This window comes from Notolepis coatsorum (assembly GCF_963971535.1).
Source record: "Notolepis coatsorum genome assembly, chromosome: 2".
NCBI classification, from domain to species: Eukaryota; Metazoa; Chordata; class Actinopteri; order Aulopiformes; family Paralepididae; genus Notolepis; species Notolepis coatsorum.
The window spans coordinates 179729645-179755153 of NC_140166.1; the positions used below are offsets into that span (position 1 = coordinate 179729645).

A 25509-nucleotide genomic window follows, 5' to 3' on the forward strand; every position below is an offset into this window, starting at 1 on the left:
CATTTCACTGAAAACCGATCTGATCAATATATCACCCATACTACATAAAGCATTTACTGACGATCACGGAATTATAAACGACCCCCCCCCCCCTTTTCCTCTTTGCATGATGACGCATAACGTATAGGATCATATACAGTTGAATTTTTTAATATAGCGTGTATCGGGAATAAACGGCAATCGATAATCTATTTAGGCCTATAACTCACATTCTAGGAATTACTGCAGAAAACGATAAAAACATACTTATATTCTAGAAGGTATTTTTGTATGAATGTTTGAATGAAAAAGTATAACGTTCCTACAGTACATCCTGACCGATAGATAATCGATGTTGAATGGGCCATAGTAATGTCAATTTAGCAATACAATTAAAAAAGTTATAGCCCTGCAAAGAAGGTGAACATCTCCATTGGCTTAGAGTGGTGGCAGACTGGCTATATTGATGGATATAAGTAATGGCAGGAAATGTGTTAAGCACATAATAAGTGCGTAATTATAATATATATATATTTTTTAATATATATATTTATTTGCTTTGGTGACATTTTAAATTCCAGGTAACTATGGTGATGCCTGCTTTTTCTTCTGGTAGATATAGCTCAATGATGGTGGCGAGGGCACTCCGTGCTACTTTGAGGAGGGGCAGGAGTTTCCTTGAGCAACTTCTCCTCCCCCCTACCTGTGTAGAATAAAACATTTCAAATACCCGTGCCTATAATACCAGAGACTTTGGAATGAACAAAAAGCTCTTCCACTACATCTCCTACCATACCAAGATTTACAGTGGGCATTGTTTTAAAATAACACTTTAATGTTAGCTTAAAGGAAAACTCCAACATTTTGGGAAATTAGCTTATTTAACATCTTCCCTGGAGTTAGACAAGAAGATACATACCTTTTTTGTCTCTGTGCATGCATTAGGCTTAGGGAACAGCCGCTCCCTTAGCGTAGCTTAGCTTCATCACTGGAAGTGGGTCAGACTTGTACCCTGACGTTCCCTACAGTGCCCTACAGTCACGAAATACACTCCAAATACAACTCCCAAATGTTCCTGTAAACATGTTGTGACCTGTGTATTTACCACGTGGAGAAATAAAAAATTATTGAATTCGACAATTACGTTTTCTAAGCAAATATACTCAGAACAATTTTTTGCCTAACCACTCCTCTCTGGGCGCAGTGATTTCAGTGCTACTTTTTAACGTGACGCCGTGTTTGTTTACTGTACATTCTCATTTCATTCAAATGATCCGAACCGATTGAAGTTTATGGATACCATGACTTAAAATCCTCTTACCTTGACGATTAAAAGCCTCCCCAATTTACAAAACAGTATTCCCATGGCTGGTCTTGACATACTGCACGCTAACGGAGCTAACCAACAACCGGACACTAAAGCAGATAACTAGGCTAACTTCCGGTCGGGGAGTTCCAAAATAAAAGAGCGACGTCTATAGCAGCGGAAATACGTTTATTTTGTACATTATCTAACTTAACACGAACCTAAACTAACGTTACAACTAGCCTAAAGTTAGCACTGAAATCACTGCGCCCAGAGAGGAGTGGTTTGGCAAAAAAGAAATCCGAGTATATTTGCTTAGAAAACATAATTGTCGAATTCAATTATTTTTTATTTCTCCACGTGGTAAATACACAGGTCACAACATGTTTACAGGAACGTTTTGGAGTTGTATTTGGAGTGTATTTCGTGACTGTAGGGCACTGTAGGGCAGGGGTTCCCAAACTTTTCAGGCCGGGACCCAGAAAATAAGGCGTCAGAAAGCCGCGGCCCAATGCACATCGTCAGGCTTTTTTTTTTTTCTTTTTTTTTGCCATGCGACCGATTTTTTAAGCCAAATATCACTTCAATCCTATTAAGTTAGTTCAAGTTAGTTATTCATTTATATGTGCTATTTATGAGAGGGCTAACTTGTTGCAAAATAATAATGATAATAATAATAGCCTCATTAAAATACTATTGTTGCTTCGGTTGTTTTCAGCGTTTTATGTGCATAATCTGTTATTTAGTTTGAAATGTTCGTTGAAATAAGTAGATTTTTCGTTTTTGTTTATTTATTAAGTTAATATAAAACCATATAGTCACATTTTAGAATACAATAGAATAGAATTTTAGAATACAACTAGAAACAGGGCGGCTACGTGGCGTAGTGGGCAAGGCGCTCGCCACGAATGACGGAGACGCTGGGCTTGCCTGTTCGAGCCCAGCGCTCCACATTGCTTTCAGTTTAGCTGGTCGTTCATACTAATACACATTGGCCGTATTAGGGGGTGGGAAACTGATGGGTGGGTGTAATATCCTAGGGATATCTGTGTAGCCCATAGCCTACCACAGCACAGCAATGATGCGTGCGTGATGACGTGTTACATATTCCAGTCATCCGATATGCAGACGCTGTTCTTTGTGTTGTCATTGCTGCCCGGGACGTGAGAATAAACGGTAACCCAATAAGCAGTCGCCCGATTCCATCATTCCCTATAGACACTAAGAGTGACGTTTAGCGGAATATTACATGGTGCCAGAAGCCGGGTCTTTTTCGAACCCGTGCCAAGAAAGAAAAAGAGAAAGAAAGACGATATGGAGGCTGCAGCAGTACCAATGCCGACGATGCATTGGGAATCCTCAAACCTACCTGACGCATGGAAAAAATTCCGCCAGCACGTCGAGCTAATGTTTAGCGGCCCGTTCAACGGCAAGACAGAGGAAATCAAATGCAGTTACCTCCTATTATGGATCGGGGAAAAGGGAAGAGACATTTTCAACACCTGGCAGTTGTCCGACGACGACAGGAAGGAGCTTAAAAGCTACTACGACAAGTATGAAGAGTACGTTATGCCAAAGGCGAATCCCATATTTGCAAGGTACAAATTTCAGGAGAAGGTCCAGGGGCCTAGCGAAAGTGTCGACCAGTTTGTTACAGAACTAAGACTGCTCGTGAATGACTGTAACTACCCCAATAGTGAGGAGATGGTTAGAGATAGAATTGTTTTCGCTACAAACTCTGTAAGGGTCCGGGAGAAGCTATTGAGCCACGGGGCAGCGCTAACGTTCGAGAAGGCCATGGACATAGCACGCTCCCACGAGCTAGCCCAGGTACAGATGAAGCTAATGATTAGCTCAGGGGCTAACGCTAGCCAGGACGTGCACGCGGTCGGCAAGAAGCCGTACGGGGCACGTACACAGCGCACAGCCATGGACAAATACAGAAGCAACAGAGAAGACTCGACAGATAACACATGTAGGAACTGTGGAAGAGAGCGCCACACGGGGTTAGAAGACTGCCCAGCTAAAGATCGCAAATGCAATAAATGCCAGAAAGTCAACCATTTTGCAAACGTGTGCAGAAGCCGCACGGACGTGCACGGCAAGAGGAAGGACGTGCACGAGGTATCAGAGGAATGTGCATGTGCGCAACAGGATGACGAATGGTTTGTGGACTCCATCGTAACTGAGCACGCAGATACGAAGCGGGAACAGGCGTTCGCTGAGTTGGAGGTTGGTAAAGTAAACAAGCACAAAATAAAGTTTAAAATTGACACTGGTGCACAAGCGAACGTAATGCCAACAGCAACCTTCCACCAGATGTACGGTAAAGTGACACTAGGCCCACCATCCAGCCGACGCTCAGGTTATGGTGGCCATGCTCTCAAGGTAGAGGGGTCATGCAAACTCACATGCAAGCATAAAGAAAATGTGCAAATGTTGGATTTTGATGTTGTGACCACTAATTCCCCCCCTGTATTGAGTTTAAGAGCATGCCTAGATCTGAACTTAGTAAAAATGATACACATTGTTGATGCACAGGTAGAGGACCCTGTTAACGTCAGGCAGGAGTTTCCAGATTTCAGGGCATCGGGTTATTCCTAGGGGAATGCAGTATCAGCATAGACCCAGCGGCTACGCCAGTCATATACCCCCCCAGGCGCATCCCATACGCTCTCCGTGGGCGTCTCAAAGAGGAACTGGACAACATGGAGAAGTCAAACGTCATAAAGAAGGTGACAGAACCCACAGAATGGGTCAGCGCCCTCGTCGTTGTGGAAAGACGCGACGGTAGGCTATGAGTGTGTTTGGACCCCCGAGATCTCAACAGGGCGATCCAGAGACCACACTACCCGCTCCCAACATTGGACGACATAACCCCAAGGCTCGCCGGAGCGAAGTACTTCAGTGTACTCGACGCAAGATCGGGCTACTGGGCGATCAAACTGACTGAACAATCATCAAAGTTAACTACTTTCAACACGGTGCACGGAAGGTACAGGTTCCTACGGCTCCCATTTGGGATCATCTCAGCGCAGGATGAGTTCCAGAGGCGGATCGATGACACATATGAAGGACTGTCGGGTGTGTCCGCCATCGTGGACGACGTGTTGGTCTACGGCCACACCAGAGCCGAGCATGATGCCAACCTGCGCGCCATGCTACAAAGGACAAGGGAAAGAGGGGTGAAACTCAACCCAGACAAGAGTGTCATCTGTGTGACCGAGGTAAGCTACTTCGGTCACAGACTGACACAGGAAGGCATTCGACCAGACCCAGACAAGGTCAAAGCGATCAGGGAGATGGAGCCGCCAAAGAACAAGGCTGAGCTGGAAACTATCTTAGGAATGGTCACATACCTCTCAAAGTTTGCTCCAGGACTGTCCGACGTGAACGCGCCACTGCGCCAACTCGTGAAGGAAAGCAGTGAATTCCAGTGGGACCCTGTGCACGACCAAGCGTTCCAACAGATGAAAGAGCTCATAACCCGTGAGCCGGGCCCCGTCCTCACATACTTCGACCACACCAAACCTGTGAGACTCCAGGTCGACGCCTCAAAAAGCGGACTAGGCGCAGTCTTACTGCAGGACGGTAAGCCAGTCGCGTACGCATCTAAAGCTCTGAACAAGACCGAAGAGAACTATGCGCAAATAGAAAAGGAGCTGTACGTTGTCCTTTTCGGATGCAAGAGGTTCCACCAGTACCTGTATGGTCGACAGGTAGTGGTAGAGTCAGACCACAAGCCACTCGAGGCGATCCTCAGAAAATCCCTCGCCGCTGCGCCGCCGCGTTTGCAACGCATGATACTGCAGCTCCAAAGGTATGACATCGTCATTATGCACCGCCCAGGGAAAGACATTCCAGTGGCGGACACCCTGTCGAGAAAGTCTATCACCTACCACGACCGCACACTAAGTGAGGGTATGGACACACAAGTACACACAGTCCTGAGCACCCTGCCTGTGAGCGACAACAAAATGACTGAGATCAAAGCAGCCACCGCCCAAGACCAACAGCTCATCACCCTAAGACAGATCTGCGAGTCAGGATGGCCTGAGACACGAAAGATGTGTCCACCCAGTGTTGCCGACTACTGGAACCACAGGGACGAGATCACAGTGATGGACGACGTCCTCTTTAAGGGTGAGAAGATTATCGTGCCACACACGCTGAGACAGGACATGTTAACACGCATACACATAGGCCACAAGGGTATAGAAAAGTCTAAAGAGAGGGAGAGGGATGTGCTATTTTGGCCTGGAATGGGTAGACAAATAGAGGAAATGGTAGGCTCATGCAGCACATGTCAACAGTATCGTAGCTCCAACCCCAAAGAGCCAATGATATCTCATCAGATACCTGACCGACCATGGCAGACCGTCGCCACAGACCTCTTTACATTACATGGAGAGGACTACATAGTCACAGTAGACTAGTATAGCAGGTACATTGAGGTAGACAAACTACGCAGCACCACTACATCAGCCGTAGTGCGAATGCTCAAAGCCCAGTTCGCAAGGCTAGGCATACCAGAAACCGTAGTCAGTGATAACGGCCCATGCTATAGCTCCAATGAATTTAAGACATTCGCACAGGACTGGGACTTTAGACATGTAACTAGCAGCCCTACTTACGCCCAGAGCAATGGCCTCGCAGAGAAGGGAGTCCAGATTGCAAAGTCACTGTTAGAGAAGGCTAGAGTAGACAACAAGGACCCATACTTGAGTCTGTTAGAATATAGAAATACACCAGTTGACAACCTCAAGTCACCCGCACAACTGCTCATGAGCAGACGCCTATGCTCTATCCTCCCCACCACCAGTCAGCAGCTACGACCACAGGTTGTAAACCAGAGCACAGTGCGCGCCAAGAGAGAACTATGCCAACAAAGACAGAAATATTACTATGATCGGACAGCAAGACCGTTGCCGACTGCAGGACGGAGAGGCCGTCCGTTTCCAACAGAATAATGGGCAATGGAAGCCCGCCACTGTCATTCAACCAGCAGGCGCTGAAAGGTCTTACCACGTTCGTACTGATGAAGGCCAGGAATACAGGCTCAACAGACGTCACCTGTTACAGACAAAAGAGACTGACCAAGGTACCCACCGAACAATGGCACAGGAGGCCAACACCCAGCCCCAGCAGCCGGAGATGGCATCACCGGAATGTCCACCACCTGAAGGTCCGGATGAACATTCTAAGTGCATCACTACCAGATCTGGTCGCGTCGTTAAGCCAAGAGTAAAGCTTGACATTTAAGATCCTAAGACCCTACTCAGTGGACCCTGAATCATTACGGCCACGTGAAAGTGAAATGCATGTAAAAAAAAAAAAAAAAAAAAAAAGGAGAGGAGGAGATATTGTAATTACTGTAATTATCATAATAATTGACATGTCTTGAGACCGTTTTCTACTTATATTGTTTAAGTATACCGTTTCTGCCTATATTGTTTGAATATAAATAATGGTCCACAGGTGTGTGAATATAGAACAAACGGTACCGTATATTCTAAAGTAATGTTTTCAGGATTCTAGGTTGCCACCGTGAGTTTCATCTTAGGAAGGGAGATGTAATATCCTAGGGATATCTGTGTAGCCCATAGCCTACCACAGCACAGCAATGATGCGTGCGTGATGACGTGTTACGTATTCCAGTCATCCGATATGCAGACGCTGTTCTTTGTGTTGTCATTGCTGCCCGGGACGTGAGAATAAACGGTAACCCAATAAGCAGTCGCCCCGATTCCATCATTCCCTATAGACACTAAGAGTGACGTTTAGCGGAATATTACAGTGGGGATCGGGCGTTGTGGACAGCGACTCCTACAGGTCGGTTGGTGCGCCTGCGCAGTAGAATCAGGAAGTGTCGGGGGCAGCGTGAGCCTCCCACGCGTTACTCCTCGACACTGAGAGATCGAGCTGCGCAGGTGAAAAGATGCGACTGCTGTTACCTCAAGTACCGGAGGGGACTTGTGCTATGTATGACTTAGTCCACATTGCAGCCGGCTTGTGGGAGGCAAGAAACAGCGTTCGTGACAGGGGAGGGTTGAATTGGATGATACGAAATTGGGATGGGAGAAAATATAGAAAATGGGAGAAAAAGTGGATAAAAAAAAAAAAAATACAACTAGAAACACTGTCCTGGCCTGCTTCTAAGTTCAGTGGCCTGAAAAAAGAAAAAAAACTTTTTTTGGAAATCATCTTGCGGCCCTCCCGTGGCTGCTCGCGGCCCACCTTTGGGTCGCGACCCCGACTTTGGGAACCACTGCTGTAGGGAACGTCAGGGTATAAGTCTGACCCACTTCCAGTGATGAAGCTAAGCTACGCTAACGGAGCGGCTGTTCCCTAAGCCTAATGCATGCACAGAGACAAAAAAGGTATGTATCTTCTTGTCTAACTCCAGGGAAGATGTTAAATAAGCTAATTTCCCAAAATGTTGGAGTTTTCCTTTAAGACACCTGCACATGGTGGAAGAGGACCGGCAAATCAGGCCAGGTGAAAAGATAGGGCCCACTGTTGACTATGGCTCATCGCTATTCCTCCACGTGGTAAGGAATGTCTTCTCATTTGGCCGCTGTTGTGTCTGTCTGCTTGAGTGTTTGGAGTCGTTGCCTTGCTGCGTTGCTCCTTTGGCATGGCTGCAGGTCCTGGTGCGTGTCACCTGTCATTCCTCCGTGGAGTTTGGGGGTGGGGGCGTGGGGTTCGCTGGTTTCCTCGTGGTGGCGAGGTCGCCGGGGCCGGGGGAGATGGAGCGTCCCGCGGGGGTGGCATCCCCGTCGCCGTGAGTGGCACGCGGGCTGTTTGTGTTTCCTTTCGGTCATGACATGCTTTATCGGGGGGTGTGTCTTGGATGGGGATGTGGTGGGGATTGATGTGTGGGGTGTTTGGGGGACTGGCTGTTCCGGGGGAGTTCACATGCCTTCGAGCAACACTGTACTTATTGTACACTGTACTTATTTTATGCCTATTCTTATGTCTGCACGTTCTACGTTGCACTACTTTTATTGTCTTTTATACCTATGCTTATGTCTGCACTTGTCTTATGTATGCATTGTTTTTATCCTGTCAACTGTATACTAATTCTATGCCTATGTTAATTGTGTGCTAAGCCTATTTGCTGTGGGGCACTTTGGGCTGCGGTCCATATGTGATAGGTGCTATATAGATGGTTATTATTATATTGTAAAAAAATAATATATACATTGAAATGTCTCGACAACATTGAAAATGACGGTGACCTCATTGTCCTTTTCGAGAATAAATAAAGGTTGAATTGAATTGAAATAATTTCTCTGTGTCAGATATAGCTGTTTTGATGATAGTTTTACTGTCACTATTACCTACTTTTTGTTGTTGATGTTGTATACATATACTCTCTGGGCCATGCTTGAGACAGGAAATCCTCACATGGCGATGATGGTCTGATGGGGAGAATGATTGTCTGACCCGTTACTCCTTTGGTCGGAGGTGTAGTGTTCTATTAACTGTGAGGCACCTGAAATGACTTGACAGTAATACTCCTCTCCTATCCTCTCCTCTCCTCTCTTTTTCCTGTGCAGGTTTCTCTCTGCCTCCAGGAGTTCCTCCACCACCCTCCCTCATCCTTACTTTGGATAAGTGAGTCTCTAACAATACCTGTTGGAATTAGGGGTGTAAAAACGTAGTATATACTATATCAAATGTATCAGCATGACTGGAAATCCAACTGCACTAATAAAACTATAAACTATAATGTTGATAAGTTGATGTAATGCATACCAAAACTCTATGTATTTATATGTGTGTGTATCCTGTGTGTATCCTGCACAGTACCAGTCGGCTGTTAACTATGCTATACAGGTATACCGCTAGGAGGAGCAGGACAGGCGGCAGGAAGGACAGAGACAGGGCGAGATACAGCAGGAAGGACAGAGATAGGGCGAGAGACAGCAGGAAGGACAGAGACAGGGCGAGAGACAGCAGGAAGGACAGAGACAGGGCGAGAGAGCAGAGCTTCTCCCGTAACAGAGAGACTGGAGCCAGGAGGACACACAGGCAAGAGACAGCATGATAACCATGCAGGGATACAGTGTTCAAATAAGGAGACGGAACACACAGGAAAGGGAGTAGTTTAGAGATTGTTGAGAAAACGTGCCCTTGGAGATGAACAACTGGAGTAAAATGATGTCTGGCAGCACCGGTAGTGGATGTACAGTAGGAGGAGGGCTATCGTCCGACCGAGGCAGGCATGGTGTCTCCCGTCTTGACAACAGAAACAACATGGGAACCCTTTGCATATTTGGTCCTGTTTTCCTGATGCCACGGCTTTATCTGTGTGAGTTAAAAGGTCGCGTTGACACGGCACACTGTGCTCCGCTGCTGACCTTGCGTCTGGACCAGTGGCCAAATAAGGTAGAAAGCGAGAAGCCGGCGTCGGCTTCTAGTCTCTTGTTTATCCCAGGCGTCCCCTCCACCCCCCTTGTTCCGACCCCTCTGAGTACTCCCACCCCTCTGCTCTGATTTACACCACTCGGATAACAAGCAGGTCACATCCTACCTCAGGCTCTTGATACAATGTTCTTACACAGGACTAGATGCAGCTCCGCTCCTGTTATGTTCACATTTTGGCTCATTTCCTTTTGGACGGTGTTGCCTGTAACCACACTGTTCCATCTATCCACCTCTCTATCTCTATCTCTCTCTCTCTCTCTCTCTATCTCTATCTCTCTACTGTATCTCTCTCTGTCTCTCTCTCTCTCTCTCTGCTTCCTGTCCCGTCAGCCCTTCTTTGCCTTGCTCCTGAAGCCTCCTATTTTTGCCGTGTCTCAGTGAGCCTGACTTCACTCAGTGTGGATGATTCCTCTCACATCTCGGCCCCTCTGCCAAATCCGTATTATCCTTCAAGGGCTTTTCTTTTCGTCTGAACTCTGCCAGCCAACTCCCTACCATTTATGAACCATTTCCTCTTTAACATCTCTCCCTCACACATGTGCTGTGTGTTGCTGCTCCGTCTTTCCCTCTGGGGGGATATTAGGAACAGCAGGTACTCCTGGCGCGTTGCAGGGCCTCTGGCTCCCCGTGCTGCTCGCTGGGGCCAGGGGGGCCCATGCGGCTCCCAAGGCCCATGCTCTCTATTAGGCCACACTCTCCGCTGCTATCAGCCTCGCGCTCTAAAGACCGCGCTTGCCCCGAGGGCCCTGCGACCATAGAGGGGATTTGCCACTTATCTTTTGATGCACCGTTGCATGTGCGTCAGCGTGTCCTCTCTCTCGAAGCAGGAAATGCGATGTGTTGAAGCGCTAGCATTGCATCCGAGGCTAAATTAAAACGAACGTGTGTTTTATGGTGATGAGATACAGAGGCCAGGGGGAAAGTGGTGTAGGGCAGGTCTCTGTTCTGATGCATGCAGTCATTATCCACTTGCTGCTGGGCACCCTGTACTCGCTTGGAGAGAGAGAGCGAGAGAGAGAGAGAGAGAGAGAGAGAGAGAGAGAGAGAGAGAGAGAGAGAGCGAGACAGAGAGAGAGAGAGCGAGAGAGAGCGAGAGAGAGAGAGAGAGAGAGAGAGAGAGAGAGAGAGAGAGAGAGAGAGAGCGAGAGAGAGAGAGAGAGCTCTGCTTGCCAGAGTATTTATAGAGTAGTATGTTTGGACCCACACCTGGAGAGAAGCAGTCCTCTTGGACGGGCCTCACACACTTGATTCACCTTCGGCCCCCACTCGGATGTTTCCGATCGGAAGCATGTGCGGCGCCAGGCCATGTGGATGATGGGCAGTGGATCCTGCCAATAACGGTAATAGATCCGCACTGTCCAACCCCTTCCTCCTGGGTTGACGGGCGAGCACGCTGCGCCTTGACAACTGGCCAGTCACTTCAAACACTCTGGGGGGAAACAGAGCTCAACACTTTGATCATTAAGTTACCAGACTCATCTACCTTCCCTTCTTCTTTAATTCATCTTTAACTCTTGTGTTTGTTCGCCCTCTGTCTTTCATCTCTCGTTACAATGGATGACTTCCTACGTATGCCCTGGGCGGGTGCCACAGGGAGACATATTTATTCTTCCCATATGCTCTATGTTTGCCCCTGGTTTCCTATATACTGCATGTATAGTATGATCCACAGGTCCTTTGACATACAGTATGTCATCCAGGGGTTATCATTTTATCACTGGAGTGTTTTGACTGTTCCATGTTAGAGGTTAGGCTGCGGCCACATTGATCCGTCAAATAGGACGGATAGGAATTTGACGGAAAGTATTACTGTCCAGTTGTGTTATTTTTTTTAATTAGAACCCAACGTAATGGTGCCTGTGCAGAAAAAAACAGCTTTGCGGACGGTAACGTATCCATCGGTTCCTGAAGTTCACCCTCTCCGAACCTTTCTGTCCGTCAAAACGGACACAAATCTGTGTCAGACACGGTGTCAATCGTGTCCAACAAATGTATACTGCTCATTGATAATTAATTAAAAACGGATTTAGACGAACAGACACAACGGATCAACATGGCCTTACTCTCTGGACTCCCTCCAGATCGGAAAAAGATAATCATCAAATGGTCAAAACCATAAACAAATGTAACGCTTATATTGAAGAGCACATGTGTTATTACACATGGGAGTTGAGACGATGCACATTTCACTCTTTTAATTTATTATTTTTTTTGTCTCATTTCCAGCGGACGCCCCGGAGGCCACGATGGACCTCCAATTCCACCATATCCGTTTTCTCCAGGTAACTGTCTATTGTTGTATAAGTTATAAATGTGTACATGTGACAAAACCTTGGCATGTGGTTAGCCTACAAATGATGCCACGCTGGATATATATACGGTCACCTTGAGGTACAGCATGGTGAAGTCAAATTGAGTGATGCATCTGAATGTGTTGATGGATATTATCTCCAGAGTGATGAATCTGAATGTGTTGATGGATATTATCTCCAGAGGCCCACAGTCAGTCACTCAGAGAATTTCCTCATTGCCTGCTCCCTCCCACATTTTTTCCCCATTTTCTTTCCAACCGTCTTCCAACTGAGCCATTTCCTTAAGAAGAAAGAAAATATGTGATTTGGCTCTGGAGTCGAGCTTCTATCAGAAATTAGCAGGACCTCTTTGCACGCTCTCTCGAGTGTTCTCTAAAGCGCTTTCATCAAGCTGAAGAGACATTTTGAAATGCCACGCAGCTTTGTGTATTTTCCTCTAAATGTTTCTATAGAAAAGGAATGAACTGTCCTACATATTCTGTTTTGAATAATGCTTGTGTGCAGTGCGTCCTAAATATGCTAAGTGTTGTTGATGATGATGATGATGATCAAGTGTTGCCCTCTGAAGATACATTGTTCATGTATTCCTTTTTTTGGTGGATAGGGTGGGTCTCACTTACAGGAGCATGATCTAAAAGATGTGGTGGGTCTCCCTTACAGGAGCATGATCTAAAAGATGTGGTGGGTCTCCCTTACAGGAGCATGATCTAAAAGATGTGGTGGGTCTCCCTTACAGGATAGGATGATCTAAAAGATGTGGTGGGTCTCCCTTACAGGAGCATGATCTAAAAGATGTGGTGGGTCTCCCTTACAGGAGCATGATCTAAAAGATGTGGTGGGTCTCCCTTACAGGAGCATGATCTAAAAGATGTGGTGGGTCTCCCTTACAGGATAGGATGTGGTGGGTCTCCCTTACAGGATAGGGTGTGGTGGGTCTCCCTTACAGGATAGGGTGTGGTGGGTCTTCCTTACAGGATAGGGTGTGGTGGGTCTCCCTTACAGGATAGTGTGTGGTGGGTCTTCCTTACAGGATAGGGTGTGGTGGGTCTCCCTTACAGGAGAATGATCTAAAGGGTGTGGTGGGTCTCCCTTACAGGAGCATGATCTAAAGGATGTGGTGGGTCTCCCCTACAGGAGATAGGGTGTGGTGGGTCTCCCCTACAGGAGATAGGGTGTGGTGGGTCTCCCTTACAGGAGATAGGGTGTGGTGGGTCTCCCTTACAGGAGCATGATCTAAAGCAGGGGTGGGCAATTATTTTTCCCAGGGGGCCGAATGAGCAACTGAAAATATGTTGGGGGGGCCGGGCCAAAATTCCAAACTCAATTATGTATATGTATAATATACATTTTATTTCTATATAAAAAGCAGTAAATGGCATTGTTTTGACCCCTGGTAAGAGTGTATGTTATTATTTGGCAATTAAAAGGTGAGGTTAGCTTTCAAAAATATAATTTATTCAAATAGAATTTATTTCCAAAATGATGAACAAAATGTGAAACATTAATAACAAAGGGCATTTTGAGTTTCATATACTATTGAAACAAGGATTTTCTTAGCTTTCTAAAGACATCACATCATCTTATAGCAAAAATAAACAAGACATGTCACTGAACTGTGTAAAGAAAAGTGTCCCAGTTTTGTAGCCTTTTTTACTTTACATGCCTATATTAAACATTTAATGTTTTCAGAACTGCAAAAAAAAGAAAAAAAATATCAAGTGTCCCATTTCACTTGTTATATTTCCACATTTTAGTGTTCTTCAGTTCTTTTTTTTTTCATTCAGTGTGAGAAATCCAGTCTCTGTTGAGCTTTAACAAGTCCATCAAAGTCAGGTTGCATGTCTGAGGTGGAGATGCGAAGCACAGCTGCCAGATGTTCATCAGTGAGAGAGGATCTGTACCTGGACTTGGTAAACGTCATGACTGAGAATGTCTGTTCACATATGTAGGTGGATCCAAAGAGAACCAACATCTTCTGAGCATGTCTCCTAAGCGTATATTGTGCGTGTGAACGTTGACATGAAAAGAAAAAAGTAAAAAAAAAAAAAAATTATTATCATGTAATCTTTCGCGGGCCGGTCAGAATCATCCCGCGGGCGTACAATGCCCAGGTCTGAGGGTGTGGTGGGTCTCCCTTACAGGATATAGGGTGTGGTGGGTCTCCCTTACAGGAGCATTATCTAAAGGGTGTGGTGGGTCTCCCCTACAGGATATAGGGTGTGGTGGGTCTCCCTTACAGGATATAGGGTGTGGTGGGTCTCCCTTACAGGAGAATGATCTAAGGGGCCGGTAGCTGTCTAGATCAGAATTACCTGATGAATACTTAATTTATGTTCTGATGAATTCTTCTGCAACAATGAAAATCGACAGTGCATGTATCGGCTGCTAACATGATGCATGTCTCCTCCAATCAGCTTCACCAGCTCGTCTCCGCCCCTCCCCTTCAGGTGTGTATCCTCTAATGCCAGGCAGCATGGCCTCCTGGGGTGGAGTGACGGACAGCGCCAGGGCCTGGGAACACTATGCACGGCAGGACAGAGAGCGAGAGAAGGGCGGAGACAGATCCAGGGAGCGCGGGCATGACAAAGACAAAGAGAGAGGCAGAGACCGAGAGAGGGAACACAGTCCCTCTTCTCAGCCACTCAACAGGTGAGCAACCGCAACCCAAAACAAGTACACATACAGTACATTCTACATACACACAGTATTTTCTTTGTTTGGTCCACTTTTTCTCCTATTTTTCAATTTTTCCTCCCATCCCAATTCCACTGTGCCAATTCTCCCCTCCCCTGTCTTGAACGTTGCTCGCATATGCCCCCCACTGGCCAGTTGTAGGGAGGATAGAAGCCTTGCATCACGTGTCCCCTCCGATACACGAGGAGGCAGCCTGTCACATCTTTTCACCTGCCAGTGCGGACTCTCATTGGCGAGGTGTAACGTGTGGGAGGCTCACACTACCCCCGCCATTTCCTGTCTCTGCTGTGCAGGCGTCCCCAACCGTCCTGTAGGAGTCGCTGTCCACAACGTCCAGATTACCACCCATCGACTTCCACCCGCTAACTGCCAATTGAGTTAGTATGACGGCTGGCCCAAGCCGGAGGCAACGCCGACAGCCGGAGTCGAACCCTGTGTCTCTTGCGTTGGTGACAAGCGCAATGTCCGCTGTGCCACCCAGCTGCCCGCACACAGTATTTTCTGTAATGATAATATGCTTTCTTTCCATATTGTTCACCAAGAACAAAACCTGATGATCTCTCTTCCCCTCGTGTCCTTCACTCTCTCCTTCCTATATCCTTCACTCTCTCCTTCCTAATATATCCTTCACTCTCTCCTTCATATTCTGTCCTTCACTTTCTCATTCATATTATATCCTTCACTCTCTCCTTCCTATTCTATAATTCTCTCTTCCTTCTATCATTATTTCTCGCCTTCCTATAATATCATTCTCTCTTCCTTCCTACTCTACCCTTCACTATATCCTTCCTATTATATCATTCACCTTCTCCTTCATATTATAGACTTCTCTCTCCTTCCTATTCTATCCTTCACTCTCTCCTTCCTATTCTATCCTTCACTATCCTTCCTATTATATCCTTCTTTCCGTCCTTCATATTATAACCTTCTCTCACATTATTCTATCCTTCTCTCTCACATTCATAGTCTACCCTTCTCTCTTTTCTTCCTATTTCACCCTTCTCGCTCCTTACTCCTCTTTTGGCGCGACCCGAGTCAGTCGCCATGGGTTTTGCTCAGCAACGAATGTGCAAATTTTTAGTTATTATGTTTGTTTTTACTACTTTTTTTATCGAAGCATCACTGGCGGGGACGTCATACGACCGCCAGTCACTTATTGACCTAAACTCCGGACTCAAAGAGGAGTTTAGAGACACTGTATCATGCCAAGAATGGCCAACGGAGATCAGACGAGACAAAGACAACGCGGGAGACAAAGACGGCCGCAAGACAAAGAAGAAACACAGGGGGAAGAGGAGCGGGATCAGATTAAGATTAAGAAAATCTGCTTACCGTCCGGCTATTCCATCTATCTTCCTGGCGAATGCTCGTTCGCTAGAGAGTAAGATGGATGATTTACGAGCGCGGGTCCGATTCCAGCGAGAGATGAAGGAATGCAATATCCTGTGCTTCACGGAGACCTGGCTGAAAACAGTGACTCCCGATCACAGCATCTCTCCCTCCAACTCCTTCACCATCTTCAGAGTGGACCGTACAGAAGCCTCCGGGAAGAGCATCGGCGGGGGGCTATGCCTTATGACCAACAACGGCTGGACTAGCCCCGGGGAGGTGAAGATACTCTCCCGTTCATGCTCTCCCGACATGGAACACCTCACGATCCAATGTCGCCCGTTCCATCTTCCGCGCGAATTCACTGCAGTGATCATGACTGCAGTGTACATCCCCCCCCCAGGCGAACGTCGGCAGGGCGCTAGGGGAACTACACGAACATCTGAACACACACCAGATCAAGCATCCGGACGCAGCCATGATCGTAGCCGGGGACTTCAATCAGGCGAATCTGAAGAAAGTCATGCCGTCTTTCTTCCAGCACATCGTCTGCTCCACAAGGGGAGGAAATACACTCGACCACTGTTACACCCCGTTCAGAGCCGGATACAAGGCTGTACCGGCTCCACCATTAGCGGGAGCAACAAACACGTCGGATCATGCCGCCATCTTGCTGGTCCCAGCATATAAACAGAGATCACGTGACGCCGCCGTGTCACGTGAGGTAAAAAAATGGGACGACCAATCAGAGGCCACGCTTCAGGACGCACTAGACATCGTCGTTGGGGAATGTTCAGGAGGAGTAACAGTGACGTCAGCGATTACACAGACGCTGTGGTGTCATTCATAACAACACTGGCTGATAGTATCGTCCCCACAAAGAAGGCGAGGGTGTTCCCAAACCAGAAACCATGGGTGGACAGTACCATCAGAGCAGCCCTGAACTCTCGCACCACTGCTTATAACCGGGGCAGAGAGTCAGGAAACATGGAAGAGTACAAGACAACAGTCTACACTCTGCGCAAGGCTGTCAAACTTGCTAAGAGGACGTATGCCGACAAGATGGAGGCACAAATGGCACAGAATGACACAAGAGGCTTATGGCAGGGACTGAGGGCTATAACTTTTGAATTGAATACTTTATTTTGACACAAATCGTATGACAAAAAAAACATTTTAAAAGACAAGACAATAACAGTGTCAATAACGCAGGTCAAAAATGGATAAAACACAATAAAGCCAAGGCTTGTTTCCATTGTGGTCCATACATGGAACATAAAAAGGCACAGAAACACAAATGGACATGTACACTGACAGGACGCATTCTAAAAAAAATAAAAATTATAAAAACACCTAACCTGACAACTCATACAGTTAACTAATGTTAAAAGAAAATCCGCAAACCCTTAAAAGCAACTCATGATAAAAGAAATAAAAGCCAAGTTATGATAAAAGAGATAAAAAAAACATTTTAAGACCAATTTGAGTTGCTGCTGAGCCATGTTTTTAGGGCGGATTTAAATCCGAGAGGGGAGTTCAGGAGTTTTATAAATGTTGGCAGGGCATTCCACATTACCGTAGCCGAGTAAAAAAATGCATCTTTCCCCATGCATGTCCTGACTCTCGGCGGGACCAGGTCCGTGGGGCTTCCTCTTGTGGCGTGTTTGTGGACATCTCCTACTTTATTAAAATAATTGACTAGGTACTTGGGGACCGTTTCTTTTAGTACTTTAAAAACCAGTAGCATTTTAAGCTGGTGTACTCTTTCTTCAACCCTAAGCCATCCCAGCCTGCTAAAGTGGGCTGGCGTTAGGTGAGTCCTAAAGTGAAGGTTGTGCAGGAGTCTCACTAGTTTGTTTTGGGAGGTCTGGAGCTTTGTCTTCATTTGTTTTGATATGTTGCTGTACCATGAAGTGCAAGCATAGTCAAAGTGACATTGGATGAGGGCTCCAGCTAGGGTCCTCAGAGCGTTCCTATTTATGAACGAGGAAATTCTAAATAAAAATTTGTTTTTTTGATTGACCTTAGTAATAACTTTTTGTGCCATTTTTTCGTTAGAAAGTTTGTTATTTAAAATAAAGCCCAGGTAGGTGACCTCCTCTTTATCCTCAATAATGTTTTCACCTACTCTAATTTTAAAACCCTGGGATTTCTTTAGGTTGCCGTTTGACCCAAAGAGTATGGCCTCTGTTTTTCCCAGATGTAGAGACAATTTATTGTCACTGAGCCAGGAGCAGATTTTTTTCATTTCACTGCTCAGGACACTTTCCACTTTAGACTTATCCCTGTCTGAGACCAGGAGTGCCGAGTCGTCAGCAAACAGGAACAGGTTGCAATCGCATGCCGATTTCATGTCATTAATATATATTAAAAACAGTTGAGGTCCCAAAATGCTTCCTTGGGGGACCCCACATGTCACTGGAAGGGACGAGGACAAGGTGCCATTGATGTCTACCACCTGTTCTCTTCCCTCCAGGTAGGACTTGACCCATTTGGCTGACTTGCTATCAAAGCCTATCGCTCTCAATTTTTCTAGTAGGATGGAATGGTTGACCGTGTCAAACGCCTTTTGCAGGTCCAACATTACCATCCCACAGTAGTTCCCCTTGTCCATCTCCCGTTTTATATAATCTGTCAGGTACAGTAAACAGGTGTCAGTGGAGTGTGATTTTCTGAAACCTGATTGGAACTGGTACAATAGTCTATGTTCAGTCAGGTAGTTGTCTATCTGCTCATATACCAGCCTCTCAATTACCTTTGATATGGAACAAAGGATAGAAACGGGGCGGTAGTTACCTGGATCTAGTTTGTTTCCTTTTTTAAATAGAGGGGTTACCCTAGCAAGCTTGAGTTCTTGCGGGATGTGACCCTGGTTGATGGAGAGGTTGGTGATATGGGCTACAATGGGAGCTATGATGGAAGCAGAGTCTCTGAGAAATCTGGTGGGAATATTGTCATGGCCTGTGGCTTTTGTTGGCTGCAGCATACTGAGCTTTTTCATAACCTCTTCAGTAGTTACTTCAGTCAATTTAAAATCATTTTCACGTACACCCAGTTCCTTATAAAAGGCCTGGATGTGCTGTATGCCATATCGGCCAGAGTGGATCGGCAGTTTGTTCACCAAAGTGGTAGCAACAGTTGTGAAGAAGGTGTTTAAACAATTTGCCACTACAAAGTCAGCGCCCCCTCAATGGGGAGCGGCGACGCCTCCCTTGCGGACCAGCTCAACACCTTCTACACGCGGTTTGGTGCAAACAGTGGCACTGCTAGCCCAACGGCTAGTGACGTCACTGGTGCGCCGGCTGTTGTGGAGGGGGGGGGGCATCCGCGGGGGGGGGCGGGGACGCTCTCTCATTGACGGTACACAGTGTGAGAAGAGCATTTATGCAGGTGAACACCAGGAAGGCTGCTGGCCCAGATGGTATAACAGGACGCATACTTAAGTCCTGTGCCAACCAGCTTGCCCCGGTGTTCACCGCCATATTTAATCAATCCCTGGCGGAGTCAGTGGTCCCTGCCTGCTTCAAGATGTCTACCATCATCCCTGTACCGAAGAAACCCTCCCCAACATGTCCAAATGACTACAGACCGGTGGCACTTACCTCTGTGGTCATGAAATGTTTTGAGAGGCTGGTCAAGGACCACATTTGTGCCTCCCTCCCCAGTGATATGGACCCTATGCAATTTGCATACAGGACAAACAGGTCCACTGACGACGCGGTCTCCCAGGTACTGCACAGCACCCTCTCCCACCTTGACCGTCAGAAGGGGGGCTATGTGAGACTGTTGTTCATTGACTACAGCTCAGCGTTCAACACCATAGTCCCCACCAGACTGGTGGACAAGCTGATCGAGCTGGGTCTGAGCTCCGCCCTGAGCGCCTGGGTACTGGACTTTCTGAGTGAAAGACCCCAGGCGGTCAGGGTGGGGGGTCAGACCTCCAACACCATCACCCTGAGCATCGGGTCCCCCCAGGGCTGTGTTCTAAGCCCCCTGCTGTACTCACTCTACACACACGACTGTGTGGCCAAGTTCAGCTCCAACTCCATAGTGAAGTTCGCAGACGACACGGTGGTGGTGGGGCTGATCTTGGACAACGACGAGAAGGCCTACCGGGAGGAGGTTGAGGTACTGGAACGCTGGTGCCAGGACAACAGCCTGCTCCTGAACATTGGTAAAACCAATGAGCTGATCGTGGATTATAGGAGAGGACAGCAGGAGACACACACACCACTGATGATTAACGGGGCTACCGTGGACAGGGTGAGCAGCTTTAAGTACCTGGGGGTCCACATCTCAGAGGATCTGACATGGTCAACACACATAGACACAGTAGTAAAGAAGGCGAAACAGCGCCTCTACCACCTGAGACAGTTAAGGAAGTTCAGAGTATCGGGGAAGATACTCCAGTCCTTCTACTCAGGAGCTGTAGAGAGCATCTTGACCGGAAACATCACTGCCTGGTATGGAAACAGCACGGCACAAGACAAGAAGGCCCTACAGAGAGTGGTGCGCTCAGCCGAGCGTACCACGGGTATTGCACTACCTCCCCTGCAGGTTCTATACAACAAGAGGTGCAAATCCAGAGCCTGCAGGATAATGAAAGACCCTCACCACCCCAATAACAGCCTGTTCCAGCTGCTGAGGTCAGGCAGACGCCTGCGAACCCCAGCTACTAGGACAGAGCGGCTTAGGCTCAGCTTCTTCCCCCAGGCCATCAGAGCCCTGAACAATGAACATTGAGTGCCACAGAACACTGAACTATCCACACACAAGCACACATGAACACACACACGACACGCACGCTGTGCACGCTCACACACTAGCAGCCACTTAACACTTTAACATGAGCGGGCACACACTCATGCCGCACACTTATGGCCAAAAGGAAAGGCCACTTTAAATTAGAATAACAGGAACAGTGTATTGCACTACCAAAGCTACCTAGCATGTCCTATATGCTCTGTAAATAACTATGTACAGATACCGAGATGTCACACCATGTTACCTGTTACCTGTTTATTGCACAATGTTGTTTTTTTATTGGATTCTATTATATGTTGTACCACTGTATTGCACATCGTTGCGGGCAAGACCACCCGCATTTCATTGTATACTTGTATGCCGTGACAATTAAAACTCTTGACTTGACTTGACTTGACTTACTATTCTACCCTTCTATCTCTTTCCTATTATATCCTTCTCTTTCTCTATCTCCCCTTCCTATTCTATCCTTCACTCTCCCCTTCCTATTATATCCTTCACTCTCTCCTTCCTATTCTATCCTTCACTATCTCCTTCACTCTCTCCTTCCTATTCTATCATTCACCTTCTCCTTCCTATTCTATCCATCCCTTTCTCTCCTTCCTATTATATCCATCCCTTTCTCTCCTTATATTAGGAGTGTCTGTTTCCGCCACAGCAGGGCGATGCAGATCTGTGCTGCAGCATCTGTGGAGGTCTGGACTGGGGTTCTGTACAGATGTATTGGTTCTGGGCCACATGACCTCCCTCAACACACACACACACACACACGCACGCACGCACGCACGCACGCACGCACGCACGCACGCATGCACGCACGCACGCACACACACACACACACACACACACACACACACACACACACACACACACACACACACACACACACACACACGTACACACATGCACACATGCAGCACTGATTGAAAAGCTTAGAGGAAAGAGGGCTTCCAAACAAAGGAGGAGAGAAGGAGAGCAGACCTGGGAGGAAAGGAGAGGAGAGGATGAGAGGAGAAGGAGGGGGAAGAACAGGCCAGTCTAATGGTTATCAGGTGGCTCAGTGGTTAGCACTGTTACCTCACAGCACTAAGGTCCTGGGTTTGAACCCCGGTAGGTGACCTTTCTGTGTGGAGTTGTCATGTTCTCCCCATGTTTACACATGTTTCCTTTTAGGTTTCCTCCCACACCATATAAAGACATGCACGCTAGGTATATACTCCTGCCATTGCCCTTGACCAGGGTACTGGTGTTACAACTGGAGTTGGTCCCCGGGCGCTGCACTGTGGCTGCCCACTGCTGCTAAATAGTTAGGATGGGTCAAATGCAGAGGACGAATTTCCCCAAGGGGATCTACAAACTAAAGCTTGGTTGCCTGCGTTAATATTGACGTCCAGAAGGGGCAGAGTGGAGCTGGGATAGAGCTAGAGGGAGATCAGAGAACACTGGGTATCAGTTGGCCCAGTGAGCTTGTTTGGGGGAGAGATGGAGAGGACAGCGATGACTCTGTGTTTTCCAGACAGTCTCAGAGACGGTAATTGAGTGAACTCTCCCGCTGAGCTGAGATTGCTACGGCTTTGTCGCCAGCAGATGAGATGAGAGAGCACCAATCTCACACTAGCTTCAATTTTCCCACAGTGCCCTAGTGCCCCACTGTCTGACAGCCAACACTCAGCTGCCTGTGTCCTCAAATACACTCATGACTACTCACACACACACACACGCACGCACGCACGCACGCACGCACGCACGCACGCACACACACACACACACACACACACACACACACACACACACACACACACACACACACACTCACCGACTTTTGCCCTTCATTTCCTCTGCAGGAGTGTTCTTGACCAGTAGCCAGATGTCTCATTGATTAATAATTTAATATTAAATATAATACCAAAAGACATGCACGCTAGGTACTCCTGCCATTGCCCCTGACCAAGGTACTGGCATTACAACTGGAGTTGGCCCCCGGAGCGCTGTGGCTGCCCACTGCTCCTCCATGGTCTGGATGGGTTAAATGTAGCCTGACACATCAGACCCACGGAGCGTACACAAGCTAGCTCTCCACTGGGCCTGGAAGCGGCACATTGAGACATAAACAAATAGCTTACCCCGTGAAAATGCTCGTCAATAAAGTCAATTTGATTTACCGTGGTGATGTGATGGTGTCTCTCATGCTGCAATGAATCCCTGGGGCTGTGATTACATTAAAGTACAGGAAAAGGACGATTTCTCAATGTAGTTAGTACAGAGAGGGGTACAAAATCGTCCTTTTCCCACATTTGAATGTGATTACAAAAATTCCCCCGGCATGAAAGACAAAACACCAACACATCACCATGGTAAGTCAAACTGATTTTATTAATAGTTTTCAAGTTTGTTTATTATTTGTCACAATAAAATACATGTACTTTACGGTGAAATGCTTGGTTCTGTATGAGCCCCTGAGAGTGTGCTTCATACAGTAATAAAGTAAGTAAAAGAGGAATATACAATACAATACAATACAATATACAATCTAAAGTACAGCCTAGGTACAATCTAAGTACAGTGAGGTACAAATACAGACAATGAGGTACAAAACTTTAAGGTAAGGTGCAAATGTAAATGAGGTATGAATGTAGTGCAAATCTCTTTAATAAATAGATAAATATAATGTAGTGTTACAGTGTGAGTGTTTGTTTAAAAGTGAGTGTGTGCATGTGGATGTGTGTGCAATGAGTGTAGATGATGGGTTGTTACATAGAGTGTAATGATCATTTTCACCAGCAATCTATTTGTTTATTTCTCAATGTGTCGCTTTCAGACCCTATGGGAGGTAGCTTGTGTAGGTTCCATAGGTCTGATGTGTCAGGCTAGGTTTAATCAGAGGACGCATTTCCCCAAGGGGATAATAAAGTATAGAAAATAGATGCACACTCCTCCATCCTTCTGCTGACACACTCTTCAGCTCACCTAGTGTCCAGAGTCTTAAAGGGATAGTTCACATTTGTTGACATAAAGTGGTACTTGTACAGGTCATACTTGTCAGTAGAGTAAAGGAAGCAATTAGCTGACTTACTGAGTCCTGTGGTCGGAGTTCTGGGCCATGTCCTGGGCCGTGTTCCAAGCGAGTCAAGCAGCTTCAGACAGGGCAGCACGCGGAGACGCAAATTATTTTACCATCCACAACCTTCACATATTTCCGATGCTTGATTCTTCTCTCGGATGCATCGGTACAGTATGTGCCACTACGCACCAGGGCCACATAATGTATAAAATAATATATTATCTGACTTATCCTTTAAAGGGATATTTCATCACACTTATCTCCATATGAGTCATATTGATTGACCCAGGAGTCCATACTGTAGGTATCACTGAGTAAAAAAAAAAGGCTAATCTAAAAACCATACTTGTAGCACATATGCAAAAAGAAAAGCTAAACTAAAAAGCATGTGTAAAAGCTAATCTTATTACCATACTTTTAACCCATAGGGGAAAAGTAACAAACAATTTACAGATGAATTCCTGTATATCAGTTAATGGCAGTTTGTCTGCTATGCATGCAAAAACGTTCCTTTGATATAGCTACTAAAATTAAATGTATACATTTTCTATTATATATATATATATATATATATATATATATATATATATATATATATATATATATATATATATATATATATATATATATAATTGTATTTCCCACCAAATACTATATGTGCTCTGTTTTACATTAAACTCTCCATTCTGTTTCTTAACTCGTTCCACCACAGAGACACGTGGTATGGTACTGTACCTTGTGCCTGTGGAGGATATCCCGTTGTTTGTCCTAACAATAGCTTGAATCTCACACCACTAGAGAGCCAATGTCCCCAAACCCCCAACACTAGCACAGCCGACAAGGGGTCAAATGACCCCTAGGCATTTTCAATAAATGTATCCTCGTCACTCGGTCGAGCTCCAGCTCTGTCACTCAATGACTTTTCCTAAAAGTACCCGTTTTATCTGGCACGGTTTCTGAAATTTCTAAATGACTTCAGGAAAATGTAATTAGAACGTTATTCTAATCACAGCACTTTGCGAGCGTCTAGCGCAGGGGTGGCCAACCCATGGCTCGCGAGCCGCATGTGGCTCTTTGCCCGTCAATGTGTGGCTCTTCCATCCAAATTTTTTTTTCATACATTATAATATTTTTATTTATTATTATTATTATTTATTATTATTATTATTATTATTATTATTATTATTATTATTATTATTATTATTATTATTATTATTATTATTATTATTATTATTATTATTATTATTATTATTATTATTATTATTATTATTATTATTATTATTATTATTATTATTATTATTATTATTATTATTATTATTATTATTATTATTATTATTATATATATATTTTTTTTTGTCACTCAAACCTGTGGTAAACCTCATATTTTTATATTAAGAGGTAATTATATAGTTTATATGTTTATTCTTCTCATATTTCTCATATAAGCTGTGGGGTCATCTGACCCCTTCCGGCGGGAATCAGTGACATTTTCTCCATGGCTGTTCTAGTATTAACCGCCACCCCTCTCTATGCACAAGAGAGAGCTGGATCCCCTTCTCCACCTCAGTGTTCTCCCAGAGGCTGTGATGAGAGCACCCCTCTTAGCCCAAGCTCATTTAACCTACATGTAC

The 25509-nt window shown here is 46.0% G+C and overlaps 1 protein-coding gene across 1 annotated transcript in view; it reads left to right on the forward strand.

Moving 5' to 3' along the window:
• fip1l1a (FIP1 like 1a) overlaps nt 1-25509 on the forward strand; it is a 68456-nt gene that overhangs the window by 38452 nt on the left and 4495 nt on the right. Inside the window, exons 11-13 of the mRNA XM_084307431.1 lie at nt 8848-8905; nt 11945-12000; nt 14478-14679. Coding sequence (XP_084163557.1) covers nt 8848-8905; nt 11945-12000; nt 14478-14679 — 316 coding nt within the window. The remainder of the gene's footprint in view (nt 1-8847; nt 8906-11944; nt 12001-14477; nt 14680-25509) is intronic.